The 18,867-nt window shown below is 36.3% G+C and overlaps 1 protein-coding gene across 2 annotated transcripts in view; it reads left to right on the plus strand.

Annotated features, from left to right (window-relative positions):
• The window catches only part of RAVER2 (ribonucleoprotein, PTB-binding 2), a 92,663-nt gene that overhangs the window by 27,982 nt on the left and 45,814 nt on the right, over positions 1-18,867 (plus strand). For both annotated transcript variants that reach the window (XM_005868021.2, XM_005868023.2), the window contains 3 exons: positions 2,077-2,546; positions 5,492-5,683; positions 13,445-13,571. In XM_005868021.2, the coding sequence (XP_005868083.1) occupies positions 2,077-2,546; positions 5,492-5,683; positions 13,445-13,571 (789 nt within the window). The remainder of the gene's footprint in view (positions 1-2,076; positions 2,547-5,491; positions 5,684-13,444; positions 13,572-18,867) is intronic.

An 18,867-nucleotide genomic window follows, 5' to 3' on the forward strand; every position in this document is an offset into this window, starting at 1 on the left:
GTAGATCTATTAAAGATCTCTGGTAGTATGGTCAGAATTCTGCATTTTTTTTCTGACTTTAAAAATTTGAAAATAGAAACATTATAGATAAAAATGAAATCCAGTGTCTACTTGTCTTCCCTCCCTTCTTCCCTGGGGGAGAAGCATTTATGAATTTGGTACCTACTTTCTACACTTGCTGTTATATCGTGGCAGTCATTAGAGCTGTTCACAGATTCTTACCCTTTTTCTTCTGGGCGTGAGGTGAGGTAGTTCTCTGTCCCTCTTTGAGGTTAGAAGTGGACATGTGATTTGCTCTTTGGTGAATGAAGTGCGAATGGAAATGACCGTATCCCTTGTAGGTGGAAGGTGTTAGAGCCAGCCTGTGGTTCACTGCTCACCCTCTCCCTGTAAGAGGTTGAGGAAGATTGCAGCACTTCTTCCAGCTTAGCTCCCAGGGTGACTGTGAGGAGCAAACCAACCTACCTTCCTTCCTTCCTTCCTTCCTTCCTTCCTTCCTTCCTTCCTTCCTTCCTTCTTTCCTTCCTTCCTTCCCCCTCACCTGAGGATAGGTTTCCATTGATTTTTAGAGAATGTGCAAGATGGGATATGCAGCATCAACAATAAAATCCCTTCTATTTTGTTAAGCCATTGAGATTGTGGAGCTATTTGTCACCATTATACCACGACTAATACCTGTAATTTTATTATATGTATAATTAATAGTGTTGTTCTCGGTGTTTTTAAAAACTTTACATAAATGGTATTATACATGTTTCATTTAGTTACTTGCTTTTTTTTTTTTAACTCAACCTTAGTTTCAGATCTTTCCATGTTGATATATATAGCTCTAGTTCATTCATTTAAACTACTGTATATTATTCTATCTTGTGAATTTATCACCATTGATAAAGCTATTCATTACTGGTAGGCATTTAGAAGCTTTAACTTTCCAGTATTTCAAATATGCTGCAATGAATATCCTTATTTTTGTCTTCTAATATACATTGTAACTATTTCTCCACAAGTAAATTACTGGGTCATATGTTATGTACAATTTCAGTGTTACTAAATATTGACAAAGGGATTAGTGGTAACAATCTTCACAGCTCACACAGGGCCGGGAATAGTGCTATTCCCATCAGCTAGGCTGACAAACCTCACGATTCATGGTGCATCAGGAGGAGTATTCAGAAGGGTCTTATCTCAAGAATCAAGAAAATCAACTCTGGTTTTACCTAACAAAATTTAAAAGTGAGACCAGAAAGGATCAAACTGTTTCCTAGTAACTCAACCACATCCTAGAACAAAACTTAAGAATATATATAGAAAGACAAAAACATCCAGCACCCAACTAGGTAACATTTATAGTGCCTGGCATGAAATAAAAAGTTACCAAACATAGCAAAGGAGCAGGAAAATACAACCCATAATAAGGAGAAAAATCAATCAAAATGACTTAGAATTTAAACAAAATAATTAATGAAAATGGAGAACAGTTTTTATAACAATCTTCCATGTGTACAAGAAATTACAGTAAATATTGAATATGTTTAGTGGAGATATGGAAGATATTGAAAAATACCAAGTCAGATTCCTAGAGATGAAAACTACAATGTTGGAGATTAGAAAAAAAATACAGTAGATGGGATTAACAGCAGAATAGTTGTTGCAGAAGATTACTGAACCTGAATACATAGAGATAAGAACTCTCTAAAATGAAAAAGAGAGCCAGAAGAAGGCTATAAAACATGAACCAAGTACCAGCGAGCTGTTGGACAACTTCAAAAGTCCTTAATAGTAGAGTGATTGAAGTCTCTGAAAGAGGTTTGGGGCGGGAGGGTGCATATTTTTAACTTGTGTTTCTGGTCATGGTATTAGTTTAGTGGGGGTGTCAGTGTTAAAGAATACAATGAAACAGAAAATATTTGAGTGCTTTGCATATGGTAATAGTATTACTTCCTGATACTTTTGTTTCAGACATATATATGTATGTGTGTACTGAGTCACAGATATAACATGTATTTCTTATTGTGAGTCATAGTCACAAAAGTTTGAAAACACAGGCTTAGAAAACTCATTTATTTTATCTTCCAGCATTTGTTACTTTATTGAATGGGGAACAAGCCCAGAATGCAATTCAGATGTTTCATCAATATTCTTTTCGAGGAAAAGACTTAATAGTACAGCTACAGCCAACAGATGCTTTGCTGTGTATTACCAACTTGCCCACTTCTTTTACATTAGAAGAGTTTGAAGAACTTGTTCGTGCATATGGAAACATTGAGAGATGTTTTCTGGTCTACAGTGAAGTCACTGGCCACTCCAAAGGCTATGGATTTGTGGAATACATGAAAAAGGACTTTGCTGCAAAGGCTAGATTGGAGCTATTGGGCAAACAGTTGGGAGCATCAGCTCTCTTTGCACAATGGATGGATGTTAATCTATTGGCCGCAGAGCTCATTCATTCTAAGTGCCTTTGTATAGATAAACTCCCTACTGACTACAGAGATTCCGAGGAGCTGTTGCAATTTTTTTCCAGTATCCATAAACCTGTGTTTTGCCAGGTATGTATTCTTAAGATATCATTAGAAATATTTTTAGATATCTGCTTTGTATCTATTCCGCATGCACTCACAAATTTATTATACCTATGTGAATATCACAATGGATAATCTAATTCTACTTTAGTCTGTAATGAAGATTTTAATGTCATGGTAAATTTTAAATCAATTCCTTTTGTTGATGGACCAACTATATTGTTATATAGTTAAGTAGGTATTAGCAAATCCATCACTCATTCACCTCATTTCATCCATTCATTACACCATTCATCCATTGATCCATTCCTACATCCAAATGTTATTTATCATCTTCTCTATGCCAGACAGTATATTGCTAAATGTCAGAAATATAGATAATAGAAAGATACTCTCTTAATACCTCACAATTTTGTAGAAGAGACTGACAAGTAATCTAATCATTGTAAATTCTGTATGAAACGTGATATAATGGAAGATAGAAAAGTATAATGAGGTTTAAAGAGAACATACAATTTTGTCTTAATGGGGTCATGGTAAGTGAGCCATTTAGAGAAGATCCTGAAGATTGACAACTACTGGTAAAATTTTCAAGCTCTTTATCATTATAAAATTAAATATGTTAGACTAAATAGACAATGCATGCTATATATAACTTCCTTCCTTACACATGTAAGATAGCAGCTGATGAACTTTTCTCTTCCCTTCTTTCTTTATCCCCCCCTTTTTCTTTAATCATATATTTGTTGAGTCTCTACAATTGCAGTAGGAAGTTTAGAGTCTGTTATTGTATAATCATATATATGCATAAATACATATATACATAATACATATGTATATATATTTCCAATCCCCTAATCCCAATATAATAAACATCAAAGAAAGCATCCCAAGAGCTTTATAAATTTTTGTGACAAATTTTTTATTAAATCTCTGTCCAGTTATTGAAAGTTGTCTTATCGATTTGCTAATCTTGATGCTAAGAATTGTATAGTAATATCCTGTGGCCATACATAATTCTTTGTAGCTTAAGTTGAGGCCTTTGATACAAATGAGGAGGGGAAAAGCCATTTATCACAAAATGCATTTGAATTATGAATCCCAGAGTCAAAGGGACCTGAGAGGTTATCTAATCTAGCTTGCCATCTGGTAGAAAAACATTTATTATAATATTTGTGTATGACCACTTAGCTTCTGTTAAAAGATTTCAAGATAATGGAAAATTAACTAGATCACAAGTCAGACCATTTGTATATTTGAGTGGCTCTCATATTGAACTGAAATACTCTCCTCTAAAACTACCTATGCCATAGACTTGGGTGATTTTTGTCTTTGGGAAGATTTAAAATGGTATAACTTATGTAGGCATGACGGTTATCATAATAAACCAGGAATAGTCCAAAGTGTTTTTAAAGTTTTCAAGAGATTAATAAAAACAACTTTATGAGGCTTTTATCAGTGGAGCTGTTAAATTCGAGCTTTTTTGTGTGGTAGGTTGACACGGACTATATTGAAGACACAGTCTCTTACCTGGTAATCAAAAGAGACCAAAGAGACTAATGGCTTCTACAGATCTGATTTTGAGATCTGGTTTGGATTGTAAGAGGAATGGGGTTGTAGGAGAAATGTTTGGAAGAGGTAGGTAGACCTTTTCCCTTTCTCCCATGTGACCAGGAAACATTTTTACAGTGAAGAAAACATAAGCGGACAATTTTAAAAGGAAGGAAGAGCCCTGGCCAGTATTGCTTGCTCAGTTGTTAGTGTTGGCCTGAGCACCGATGGGTTGTGGGTTTGATTTCCAGTCAAGGGCACATACCTGGGTTGCAGCAATGATCCTGGCCCTGGTCTTGGTATGTTCAGGAGTCAACCAATCATTGTATCTCTCTCACATCTCTCTCTCTCTCTCTCTCTCTCTCCTCTCTCTCTCTCTCTCCTGCCCTTCTCCCCCCACCCCCACCTCCCTTCTACTCTCTCTAAAAATCAATGGGAAAAATTAAAAAGGAAGGGAGAATATGAAGGAAAAATAAAAATTTTGTGTACTATGCAAGAAAGTAGAAGTTAAGCTTCAAAAATAAGAGAAAAGAATCTAGAAATTATTTAATTGTAATATTAACTTATGAGGTGCCAAATCCGCATAGAAGTGTGGTTCATGTGTCTTCTCAAAGACACACCCCGCTGAATTTTATCTCGTTGATTACTTTCTCATGTGAATGTGTTGAAGATAATTCAGAAACGTTAAAACTTAGAAACTTTTTAGTATCGTATTTTGCTCTTATTTTTGCTCTTTGTACCAGTCTTTACAGATCCAGGACTTTAGTATCTTCCTTTACACTCTTACAGGTGGGTGACTGGAAACAAATTAAGTTCTGCATTTTAGGAGTCTTATTTAGGGCCCATTCAGAAGTAAAGATTATATGTTGCATATGGTATTTTAGTAAATCTAGGGCATAGTTTTTGCAAATAAGGTTTGTTTTGGTATACTTGACCAAATTTCTGGGATTTGCCTAAAATATTGAAATAAAAGTTGAATGTGGTTCCTCCTACTTTTCTTCTCTTGATGGTACAAACTTTATTTTACATAGACATGTAATTCAGTAATTGTTTTAGTATGTTTCATTATTTATGTATCTGGTGAATTTATTTAAAGGAGGTTTATATTATTGTGTCCTCATTTTCTTATAATTATCAGTTGTAAACATTTCTTAATATATAGGGAATATTATCATTTGGGCTTTGAAAAGTAAAATAAATTAGAAAATCAAAAATTCAAAAGAAATGACAGAATCTTGTTTATTATCCTGTTCTCCAGAAGTACTGCATTCTAATCAACTAGTAATTTTTTTGAAAGAACACACTTTCTCTCCAGTATCATGCTCTGATACATTTGTTCTTAAATTTGAAAGTTATATACTGTAAAGAACGATTTCTGACTAAATGATAGACTTCCCTTTTAATAAAGTGTGTTGCCTCAGCTTGCACAGGATGAAGGTAGCTACGTTGGTGGCTTTGCAGTGGTTGAATATAGCACTGCGGAGCATGCTGAGGAGGTTCAGCAAGCCGCCGACGGCATGACCATCCAGGGGAGCAAAGTGCAAGTTTCCTTCTGCGCCCCAGGAGCCCCAGGGCGAAGCACGTTAGCCGCGTTGATAGCAGCTCAACGCGTGGTAAGTTTGTTGTTCTTTATTAACATATTAAAAATGCTAACATTTTAAAAATCTACCGAGACTACCACTGATTGGACCTTTATTATCTTTTTGCTATATAAAGATATTCCTTTTAAAAAAAATTGGTGAGTGGAATCTGTGTAATCAAGCCAAGAGTCATTACAAAAGAAGAAATTGTTTTGTCAAGTGTATTCATCTTGGGAAATTTTTGTAAGGTATATAGTTCATTAAACAAATACTTGAGTTCCTGTTCTGCTCTAAATTTTTAGTATAATGTGCCTCTTTTTTTCCCCAAAGTGTTCATAAGTATCCAGAATACAAATAGTAGATGTGTGCTTCCTGTTTGCTCACACAACACATCGTAGCTACCTCTCTATTGTCACTGTCTCCTTATTCTCCCTCTACTTCTGCAGTTGAAGTTCTATGCAGATAGACTTCCTTCTTCACAGTTTTTTAAAAATATATTTTTATTGATTTCAGAGAGGAAGGGAGAGGGAGAGAGAGAAACATCAATGATGAGAGAATCATTGATCAGCTGCCTCCTGCATGCCCCCTACTGGGGATCGAGCCTGCAACCTGGGCATGTGCCCTGACCAGGAATCTAACCGTGACCTCCTGGTGCACAGGTCGATGCTCAACCACTGAGCCACGCTGGTCGGGCCACAGTTCTTTTAAAATATATTTTTATTGATTTCAGAGAGGAAGGGAGAGGGAGAGAGAGAAACATCAATGATGAGAGAGAATCATTGATTGGCTGCCTCCTGGACACCCCCCACTGGGGATTGGGAATCGAACTGTGACCTCCTGGTTCATAGGTCTGATGTTCAACCACTGAGCTACACCAGCTGGGCCTTCACAGTTTTCACTCTTAGCATTTAGCATAGTAAATATTTGTTGACTGAATGAAGGAATATACTTTCTAGGTGAAGGAATCAGGGAAAACTTCATGACAAAGGTAATATTTGAGTGTGATGTTAAAGTATGAGTTTGAAAAGTGTTGATGGGGGTAGAAGGTAGGATTGCCAGATAAATACAGCTTTTGTGTGAGATACTTACATTAAAAATTTATTCATTGTTTATCTGAAACCCAGATTTAATTGGGCATTCTGTATTTTTACTTGCTAAATCTGGCAACCCTAAGGAGGGAGAGTGGTCAAATTCTAGGTGAAGCAGACCTTTCAAGCAGTAGTATGAATTGAATTTGCCTGCTTTAAGAGTGGTAAGTGGTTTAGTGCAGTGGTCGGCAAACTCATTAGTCAGCAGAGCCAAATATCAACAGTACAACGATTGAAATTTCTTTTGAGAGCCAAATTTTTTAAACTTAAACTATATAGGTAGGTACATTGTTATTAACTTAATTAGGGTACTCCTAAGGCTTAGAAAGAGCCACACTCAAGGGGCCAAAGAGCCGCATGTGTCTCGCGAGCCGCAGTTTGCCGACCACTGGTCTAGTGGACTGAGTGTATGAAGGGATGTGTGGTGAAATGGTTGGTTGATGTCAAATCAGGCAGCACTATTGAGCACTCAGAGTATTTAGATTGCATTTGATGAGCAGTGGGGAATTTATAAAGTATATAAACAAGGCAGTGACAGGAGCAGAGTCACGCCATCAACAGATGAGTCTGAAAGTGGTTTGTAGATGAACTGGAGAGAGGATTTTAGGGGAGGGAGATTGTTGTTAGTCTCACATCTCGCTCCCTCCTCTTCTTATTCTTGACCTCACCTCTGGTCCCAGACCCCTTCTCCCCTTTTTCTTAGTTTGTGCTTCCTCTTTTAGGTTCTTCTGTCATTTTCATATTCTTCCCTGCATAATTCATCACTCCAGCCATCCTTTCACTATCAGTTTCATTGCCTTTGGTTAAATTGTCTCTGTTGAACCTAAGAGATACCTACTTCTGTGCTGTGTCCTGTTGGAGAAAAACAACTAGATGTCTTGATGAGACTACAAATGTCTGACATTTATAGCTGGTCCCACCGCAAAACTTTAGCTCATCTCTCATCAGTGGTGCATTTCCGTTTCCTACAGTAGTTGTTGTCTCAAACCTTCTTTCTATCAGGTGATCATGGCTTTTATTTTAGAAATATCAGGGTCATGTGTTGGACTCATTCTTTCAACTTTTCTCATACTCCCCCTGCAAATGTGCCCCACTTTTTTTTTTTACTTCTTTTTCTCTTCAATAATGTTCATTCCACAGTTGCTTATTGGGCACTTACTACATGCTAGGCACTATGAGATGTGTTTAGTGAACAGAGCAGACAATCCCTGCTGTCCTGGAGGAAGGGCTGTGCTTCCTCCTGCCAAAGCAGGGGCTTGTGCCATGTCCCCCGTCCTCAAGGGTCTTGATCCTCATCATTCTACTTATTTTCACTTGTGGCTCCACTAGCTCCATCCCATCTGCTCGCATCTTTTCCTTTAACATTTTTTATCCAGATACTGGCCTTCATCTTATTTTCCTTCCCAATCGGAGCTTCTGGAGCAGGCAGGCCCCACTCAATGTCACCATTTCTTCATTTCCCATTTCCCTCTCAGCCCAGTGCACTGCCGTTTCACCTCCACTATTCAAGTGAATCTGTTCTCAGGGAGATTAACAGGGATTTTTTAATATTTAGGCCACACAGGTACTTTTTAGCCATCATTGCTTGGTCTCTTTGCAATACTTAAAGCCCTCTGCCGCCTTGAATTGTGCTACACCAGTGTTTTCCTCGCGGCTCCTCCCCTTACTCTGTCTGTTTCTCTCAGGGCCAGTGTCAGTAGACGTCTGTATTTGACCTTCTCACAGTTTTTCCTTTTAAATATTCCAATGGCTTTAGTTATTGCCAGGCAATGATTACTTCTAAGCATATATATCTTGGACCAAATTACTCTTAGAACTAAATCTATATTTTCAGATGATTATTAGACATCCCACTTTTATGTTACATAAATAGTGCAGTTTCAACATTTCTACTTCCAAGCACCTCTTTTTCTCTGGGACTTGATTTTCTATGCTTTGTAATATCTACATATGGCATTAGTTCATCCAAACTAAAACTATCTGAACAAAAATTTAGTTAATCATGATTGGTCTCCCTCATCTACTCCCCAAATAAAAATGTTAAAAATATTAGCAAATTCTTTCAGTTGCACTTCCTGATATCTCCTATTCCTTGAGACTTGTTAGTGTCTTTGTTACTTTACTCAGGATCTCATCTTTTCTCACCTTGATGATTAGAATAACCCCTGCATGAGCACCATGTAATTCGTCTGTCCCTTTGATCCTTCTTCTACAAGAGTGGTCTTTTTTACCCTCAAATCGGATTGTGTCCTTCTCTTGCTTAACATTCCTTAATGACGCATAATTTCAAATTCCTGAGCCCTGGCTGGGTACTCAGTTGGTTAGAGCGTTGTCCCAATACACCAATGTGGCAGGTTCCATCCCTGGTCAGGGCGCATACAAGAATAAACCAGTTAATGCATAAATAAGTGGAACAACAAATCGATGTTTCTCTCTTTCACTTTCCCACCCCCTCGCTCCCTCCCATTCTCTCACTAAAAATCAATCAATAAAAAATTTAAATAAAATTTTAAAGCAAATTATATCAATGATAGTGAGAAATCTTAAATTTTTCTCTCAAAAGTAATGTATTACATTGATATTTTCTATAGCTTCTTCATGCATATCCTTTAATAAGTTTTCTGAGATTTAAAAAATATCATGAGTAGGTGTTAAATTTTATCATAGTAGTTCCACAACTATTGAGATAACATGTGATTTCTCCCTAGATTTATTAATGTGCAGAATCACATTGATAGATTTTCTAATGTTAAACCATCCTTGTACTATAAACCTTAGTTGATAATTATTTTTTTCCAATGCATTGACTAGATAATATTTAATTTGGTATATATGCAGATGTGCTCATAAGTGAAAAATGCTTAAAATTTTTTGTGCCATCCTTACTTAATTTTGGAATCAATAGAACATTGCTCTCATTTACTGATTTAAATATTTTTTTCTCCTCCCTGTTTTCTTTCTATTTATGGATAAACTTGTATAAAATATGGTTATCTATTGTTTGAAAGTTTAAGAAGTCTCCTCTATGAGAACATGTAGAACTAGTCTTTGAGCCTCTTCCAGAGGGAAATTATTGATTACCACTTAAGTTACTTCTGTGAATATTTAGATATTTTATTTTTTCCTTTCTTTGCCATATTTGGCATTTGATTCCATTCTACAAACATTCATTTTGTCTAAGTTTTCAAATTTATTGCAACAGTTTTTTCTAATAATTTATTATTTTTAAAATTTGTTATGTCTATCTCTTTGTTTTCGTTGTGCATTTTATTGACTTGCATTTTCTTTTTTATTCATGATAAGTATTGAAAGAAATTTCTCTATTTCATCCCTTCAAAGAAACAGCTCTTGTTTTGTTCATTATTTCTGTCTTTTGAATATTGCTGCCCTTATTTTTATAATGTTTTTGGGGTTTTTTTGGGTTGACTCTTTCCCCTCCATTTTTATTGATATCAATGCTTATTGCCATTGTTTTCAATCTAGATGTTTTCTGCTGAATGAATTTAAAGCAAGTTTCCTTTTAAATAAGTATGTATCAAATATTTTAGATTATTAATGTCTCAAATTTTTATGAGTTCCTTTTAAACTAAAAGCTTAATTAGTTGTTTGTTTGTTGTTGTTGTTTTCAGTTTATAGCCACTTAGGAATTTTTAGAAGCTAATCTTCTGATATAAATTTCTAACTTTGTTGCATTGTGGTCAGAGAATGTAGTCTCTAATATTGATTTGGGGGAAAGGGATATCGTGGTTTCTTTTGTGGCTTGGTGCATTGGTTGATTTTTGTGACTGTGCCATGTATACCCCATAACAATGTGTCCTTTATGTTTGTGGGTTATAAAGTTATATTTACACACATGTGTGCTTGTAAGTATTAGTTTGAGCTTATTGTTACTCAGATCTTCCATATATTTAATTATTTTTTTTGTCTGTTTGATCTGTCAGTGTCTGAGAGGAATGTATTAGAAGTTATGATATACTAGAGGCCTGGTGCACAAAATTCATGCATGGGTAGGGTCAGCCAGGGTGGGGCCAGCCAGGGTAAGGGAGCAAGGCCCTGGCCTGCAGCTAACAGCCACTAGGGACCCTCTAGTATGATATATAAGAAGAAAACACATTTAGTCACATTTTTTATGTCTGGCTGGCAATCAGGGCCAATTGGGGCTTTCCTTCTGGCTGCCGGCTGGGGCCTTCCTTCGTTCTGTGCCACCCGCTAGTAGTCAGCGCACGTTATAGCGAGCGATCGAACTCGCAGTTTCCGGGTCAAACTCCTGAGGGGACACTTTGCATATTAGCCTTTGATATATATACTAGAGACCCACTGCACGAAATTCATGCACTGAGGGGGTGATCCCTCAGCCCGGCCTGCATCCTCTCACAGTCCAAGAGCCCTCAGGGGATATCCGACTGCCGGCTTAGGCCCGCTCCCCACAGGAAGTAGGCCTAAGCCAACAGTCAGACATCCTTAGTGCTGCTGCGGAGGTGGGAGAGGCTCCCGCCACTGCCACTGCGCTCGCCAGCCGTGACCCCACTGATGCATGATTGGGGCCTGGGAGGGACGTGGGAGGTTGGCCAGCTGGGGAGGGACCGCGGGAGGGCTCCAGGGCATATCTGGCCCATCTCACTCAGTCCCAATCGGCCGGACCCCAGCAGCAAGCTAACCTACTGGTCGGAGCATCTGCTCCCTGGTGGTCAGTGCATGTCATAGCAAGCAGTTGAGTGGCTTTAGCATATCATTAGCATATTACGCTTTGATTGGTTCAATGGCCAACTGGACGACTGGACACTTAGCATATTAGACTTTTATTATATAGGATAGATAGATAGTTGTTGATTTTTCTTTCTCCTTATTCTGTCAGTCATTGTTCCTTTCATTTGTTTTGTTTTGTTTTTATGGTCTTGGCTTTTGTATGCAAGATTGAAATTAATGATGATATTGCATACCTTAATTTCCATGCATTATGCAGTATTGCCTTCTGTTTATTGCTTCTTGGTTTTCATTTTCAGAGAATAAAACTTTTGAAAATTTGTATGGCTGCGAATATTCTTATTTTTTCACATATTTAAGAAATAACTCAGCTGGATATAAACATATAGATTTAAATTTCTTTTCTTGAAGCACTTTGAAAATATTAATTTGTTGCCTTCTTGAATCCAGGGCTATTGCTTTGAGAGAGAAGATATTAATCTACTTCATGTTTCTTGGAAATATGTTCTTTCTTACAGAAAACTTTTAGCATTTTTATTTTGACTTTAATGTTCTTAAATTTCACATAAAAAATGTGACTAAATGTGTTTTCTTCTTATATATCATACTAGAGGGTCCCTAGTGGCTGTTGGCTGCAGGCCGGGGCCTTGCTCCCTTACCCTGGCTGGCCCCACCCCCTGGTCGAACTCCCAGATGAACTCCTGGTTGAGGGGACAATTTGCATACTATCCTTTTATTATGTAGGATTTGAAACACTATGCACCCCGTTTCATCTGTGACCTTTAATTTTTTTTAATAATGGGGAATTTTCAGCCATTATATCTTCAAAGATTTCCTTCTTTATTTTCTCCTTCAGGGATTTCTATTTTATGTAGGTGGGCACTTCCAGCCTCTTCATTGCCTTGTTTTTTGCTTTTGTTTTGCTTGCATTTTCCATCCCCATGGTTTGTCTTACTTGTTTGCATTTTCCCCCTTTTTTATCCTTTGCTGATGTCTTTGGAAGCATTCTTTGAACTGATCTTTCAGGTCACTATTTTGTTTTTCAGTCACATGTATTCTATTTAACCTGTTAACCTGTTTATTACAGCACAGGACAGAGGTTAAGGATAATGCTTTATGAGTTTCTTTGTTATCCTCATCTATATAATAGGGTTTGTAATACCAACCCTATAGAGTTGTTTTGCAGGATTGAGTGTTATAATCCATGTAAAATGCTTAGAATAATGACAAGTATATAGTAAGCTGCTTTTTTTTACAGTCATGTTTTTCATACCCAGTATTTCTTATTGGTTATTCTTTGTAACTACTTGTCCTTGCTTCATGTTACCAATAAAAATCTGTTATGCTTTTAAGTGTTTGAAGAGGGATTCCAGGTATCAGTGTCAGTTCTCCATTTTCTGATGGCTAACAGTTTTCCTTTTGTAACAAAATACCAATATCCTTATCTATCAGGCTGGCTTTTAAAACCAGGAACAATTTCATGTTATTAGGAAGCCACCCAATTACATATATGTAAGGCCAGTCCATCTTTTTTTCTCTTATTAGAGGATTAACTAAGGAAATCAAGACCTTTATTATAAGAAAATGTTATGTAAAGCAACCCACATTATTACACTTTTGATCATTATAGTGAAGCTCTTCTGTGATATCAAAACATTCATATTTTGTTAACAAGTTATCTTCCTGTTATAAATTCAGATCTCCTTGGCATCTTTCTACTTGTAAAGAGATTTATCTTACTAAATTGTTAGTCTTCTTAAAGCTAATTTGTATTTAACTGAGACATTCTGTGAGGATTTTAGTATGAGCTGTGTAGTAGAGTATAACATAATTACGAAACTGTGGTTGAATCTATACAACAAAGGTATAATACAAAGTAAATTGTGTTTATCACAAAATAAATCTTATCAGGTGAATGAGAATTTCTGGAAGAATGCCTTTAAAATGTCATCTTTTATACTTATCCTTGTTCTAATGTTTCCTATTTCTGTATTCATTGAAGATGCACAGTAATCAGAAGGGCTTACTTCCAGAGCCAAATCCTGTTCAAATTATGAAGAGTTTAAACAATCCTGCCATGTTACAGGTTCTTCTCCAACCCCAACTCTGCGGGCGAGCTGTTAAACCAGGTAAGCACCGTGCGCTGATTAAATTTAGAATGATGGCATGAAGTTAATTGTGCTGTTTTACATGAAAAAAACACATGTAAATTAGTCTAGAAATAATTAATTTTCTAGGACTTTTCAATGAATTTTAATTAATGATTTGAGGTGATAATATGTTTTGGCTCTTTTTGGTGGATACAGTCTTCTTATGTGTTCCTAATTTTTTTTAACCATTAACAAATGTTAAATATTAAATCTTCAGTTTAGCTCCCAGTTGACATGAATTTATAGAACAGATATTAATATACTACATTGTTATCAACTATATCAATAAAGGATATGATATTCTTTGTAATATTTTTAGCAGAATTACTTTATTGGGAAGTATTAAAGGTCTGTTTCCTCTTTGCGCTTTATTTTTGTGAAATTGTTTCATTTTGTAGAAAATGACAAAAACATTTTCTAGGCAATGTGGAAATCTTAAATCATTATCATATACACGAAATATCTACTTAGTATTCTTTCTCTGATAAGAGCTTGCTTACCTTCTGAAATGAACAACTGTACATACACAAATGTGTATTTTAGCAGTTTGAGGAAATGAATTCCTATATTCAACACTAATTTTTAGAGTAAAATATTTAGAGTAAATATGTTTGTTCAGTTTTAACCCTTCACTGGTCTAACACCAACTAGTGGACTGCAGTTCATTTCTAGCACTGACTACCCAGAGTTCACCTAAACCCCATAAGTTAAGGGCTTAGTCCCCAACACATCTGCCCCAACTTCACATTCCAGCCACAAATTCAGGGGGTCCCCAGGCCACCGTACTTCTGACCAACTGACTACAAATTTGGGTGTTCCTATGACCCCTCAGGTTTGATAAATTGCTAGAACAACTCACAGAACTTACGATTACAGTTTTGTTATCAAGGATACAACTCAGGAACAGCCAAATGAAGGGACACCTAGGGCTAGGTCTGGGAAGGTCTTGAATACAGAGCTTTCATGGAATCAGAGCACATTACTCTCCCAGCACTTCAGTCTATTCACCAACCAGGGATCTCTATGGAACTAAATTCAATGTCCAGGGTTTTTATTGGGGTTTCATTTGTAGGTATGATATTTCGTCATCTTATTGAACTCAATCCTCTGTCCTCCTCCTCTCTCTGGAGGTCAGGAGGTCTGGCTGATATTACATGGCTTAAAGGCCCAGCCCTCTAATCACTGGTTGGTCTTTTTGGTATGATCAGCCCCTATTCTGAAATGATTTAGGGGCCCACCTAGAATCACTTCATTAGCATAACACAGATACTCTTGTCATTGGGGACATTCCAAAGATTGAATTTTTCTTTCAAGAATCAGGCATGAGGACCAGTTAATTCTTCATTGTACAACAATATTCATGTTAAGTACTTCATATTCTCATCAATTATTTGTGTGTAAGCAGCAGCTTTAGAGGTTTTCTGGCTCCGTCTATTACACAATCAGATATCTCTTCTGCAATTTTAATGGTATAGAGATATCCTTGTTATGTCTTGGCTAATTGAAGCCTAAGAAGCTCACTATTTCCCAAGGCAGCCTATTCCCTGGTTTGACAAATTTAATTACTATAAGGTTTTTCTTTATAATAGGTGGTAATTCCCACAACCTTTAGCCACTTATTCTAGTTCTCCCTCTGAAGAAACACAGAATAAATCTATTTTTCCATAATAAAAGCCTTCTAATATTTGAAGACAAGTAACATGAAATCTTAGTCATCTTTGTTTTTTTTTTCTGTCTTCTATTCTCCAGACCAGTGGTCTCCTTTTATTTATTTACTTTTGGATTATGGACCCCTATCAGTGAAATGAATTTTGAACAGAGCCCCAATATATACAGGATATATATCACATACATGTCAAATATAGAAATGCACTCTTGTCAACCCATATAGGAAGACATCTTAAACTTAATAATTTTATTCTTAAGAAGAAAGTAAATATAAATAACGGTTCTAATATTTTCTTTTTACACCTCTTATACCTCTTTGGAGACTACAATTCTGTATTTGACTTTCCATAACACGTCAGGGTATGCTCTCTAGATCCCCTCTGCAAGTAGGTAAGGCCCAGGGTTTCTGGGTTGTCCTGAAATGTGGTGGACACAGACATGGACATCTCCTATAGATAAGATCTGATCAGCGCAAAGTGCAGTGATCATTAAGTTTCTATGACTGCATTCCGAGATTATATTAGTGTTTAAAGAAGTATGTCACCCTCTTGGGTCTTTTAGAAAGTATTGTTCACACCTTTGGACTCTGGGTTATTTTTAGTAACTCCTCTCCAACATTATTTTGTTTTTGATCTAAGAATATATATTCTCTACTCTCCTTTCTTCTCACATGGATATATGGGCATATTTGATTATGCTTCTTTATTTTAGCTGTACTTTCACAGTTTTAACTAAGATATTTTAACATTACACTGTTAGAGAAATTATTTCACCAAGCATGGTGAAATAATTCTTTGTGTGGAGTGGCAAGGGAAGAGGATTAAATCTACCTCACTGAAATACATGCCAGACTTCTGGAGAATGTATGAAAAGCTTCTTGGTATTCAGGAAAGACAAAGCATCTTGTGTCAGTGTATTATATTTTTCTTTTATAGTTGGTACTTCTTGTGTCATATTTAAAAAATCTGCCGAATTCAAGGCCCGCGTTCTCTTCAAGAAGTTCTATAATTTTATCTTTTACCTTTAGATCTGTGATCCATTTTCAGTTAATTTTTGCTTATGGTGTGAGGGAAAAGTCCAGGTTAATTTTCTTTACAGTTGTTCCAACATCATTTGTTTAAAAAGATTATCCTTTTCCACTGAATTTTTTTATACCTTTTTCAAAAACCAGTTGACTCTGTATCTGTGTCTCTACCTCTGGACTCTGTATTCTGTTGCATTGATCTAAATGTCTTCTTTATACCAATAGTACTTTGTCTTGATAAATGTAGCTTTATAATAAGCCCCAAAATCAGTTAAAGTAAGTCCTCCAACTTTATTCTTCCTTTTCCATTTCTTTTGTCTACTTGAGATCCTTTGCATTTACATATAAATTTTAGAATCAGCCTGTCAATTTCTAAGAAAAATTATCTGCTTGGGAAAATTATCTGCTTGATTGATACTGAGTTGAATGGGCAGATTTGACAAATTTGAAGCCAAGTCATAGATATGGTATATATCTCTGAATTTTTTTAGCTCTTCTTTCATTTCCCTCAGAAATATTTTGTTTTCAGGGTACAAATCTCACATATATTTTGTCAGATTTTTTCATAGGGTTTTATATTTTTTCTATTTTAAATAAGATTTCTTTTTAAACTTCAGTTTTCTATTGCTTGTTGCTAGCATATGCAAGTTCAGTTGATTTTGTATATTTATCTTGTATCTTGCAACCTTATTATTTCTAGTATGTTTTTTTCTAAGGATTTTCTATATAGACAATCATGTCATCTACAAATTAACATAGTTTTACTTCTTTCTTTCTAATATTTATACCTTTTATTTTTTTTCTTGTTTTAATAGAATAGGTAGAAATTTCAGCATAATTTGTGCATTGATCTGGTGAGAGTGGACATTCTTGTCTTGTTCCTCATCTTACAAAGAAAGCATTCTTGTTTTATTATTAGGTATTATGTAAGCTATTGTGTGTTTTTTCTCCACAGGTTTTGTTTTCCAACCTGAAAACTCCCTTTTACTCCTCTATTGCTGAGAAATTATATCATGATAATTGCTGGAATTTATTTATTTCTTTTTTCCATTAATTGAAATGCTGTCTGGGATTGAATTTTGTTGTTGTTGTCTATTGACATGATGAATTACATTGATTGATTTTTAAAATATTAAACCAACCTTTCATTCCTAGGGTACACCTCCCTTGGTCATGTTGTATTATAATCCTTTGTGCATATTGTTGGTGGGAGGGTGGGCTGCTCCCTACACGGGGGAAGCGAGGGTTGTTAAGCTATAGCTTCCTGGTGAAGCAAACAGGCTCAGTGTCTCAGCCCATTAGGTTTAGCAATGTCCAGTTCCTTTTGCTTTATTCTTATTAACATTTAGCTAACTATGGTAACAATAGTGCTGTTCAGATCTTTTATATCTTTACTAATTTTCTGTCAACTTATTCTGTTAGTTATGTGAGGGAAGGATGGAGCATAGTGGGAGACCTAGCCAATAGCTCAGGGTAAAAGCAGCTAGATATTAGATTGTGGACATTTTCAGTGTTTTGATTCTAGTTCTTGTTTTAAACTGGGAAATACTGTTTTCACTAAAAGCTGTGAAATATATTTTACTGTCTTATAACAAAATACAGTGACTCTCTGAAAAAAAGGAAATAGTTTTTAATTTCTAACCATAAATTTTTGCTTTATATATTTTGAACCTTTGTTACTTGGTGTAGAGACATTTAAGCTTGTTTCATCCTCTTGATGAACTGACCTCTTTATCATTATGAAATGACCATTTTTTATCCATCTTTCCTAATAAACAGTGTCTTTCTTTAAGCACCTCATCCTAATGATCTAATCTTCCTACCACCTACATTGAAACTAGCTCATTCTAAAAAAAAGCATTTTCTAATAGTCAGTTTTCCAAAAATGTAATGGGCTGCCTCAGCAAGTAATGAAAATTTGAAACAGTTTTTAAAGCAAGGGATGAACTTGTAGGGATGTTATATATGTAAGTTCCAAATGTTTTTTATCATTGGATTATTTGCTTTTTGAAGTGCTTTTTACATCTGACCTCCACTCGTTCTAATTGTTGTATTGCTAGAGAAATGTGTATATTATGACTATTTCCAGTTACTTTATAATAATAAAATGAAATTGCTTCATTTATTTTGTTCATTGTGAAAAACATCTCCTGATATGTAGTCTGGTATTTGTGCTCTTAGACAGATTTGATAAAGAGTACGGTTACCATTCATTCCTTTTATCAACTGTTGTTTCTTTTGACTTTATTATGTAAACTAGAGGCCCCCCGGTGCACAAAAATTTGTGCACTCGGGGCAGGGGGGGTCCCTCAGCCCGGCCTGTGCCCTCTCGCAGTCTGGGACCCCTCGGGGGATGACCACCTGCTGGCTTAGGCCTGCTCCCCAGGGGATTGGGCCTAAGCTGGCAATCAGACATCCCTCTGGCAGCCTGCCAGCCCTCGGGGGATGTCCACTTGCCAGCGGGGAGCAGACCTAAGCTGCAGTCGGACATCCTTAGCACTGCTGAGGAGGCAGGAGAGGCTCCCACCACCACCGCTGTACTGGCAGCCATCAGCCTGGCTTGTGGCTGAGCAGAGCTCCTCC

This window comes from Myotis brandtii, unplaced genomic scaffold (assembly GCF_000412655.1).
Source record: "Myotis brandtii unplaced genomic scaffold, ASM41265v1 scaffold26, whole genome shotgun sequence".
NCBI lineage: Eukaryota > Metazoa > Chordata > Mammalia > Chiroptera > Vespertilionidae > Myotis > Myotis brandtii.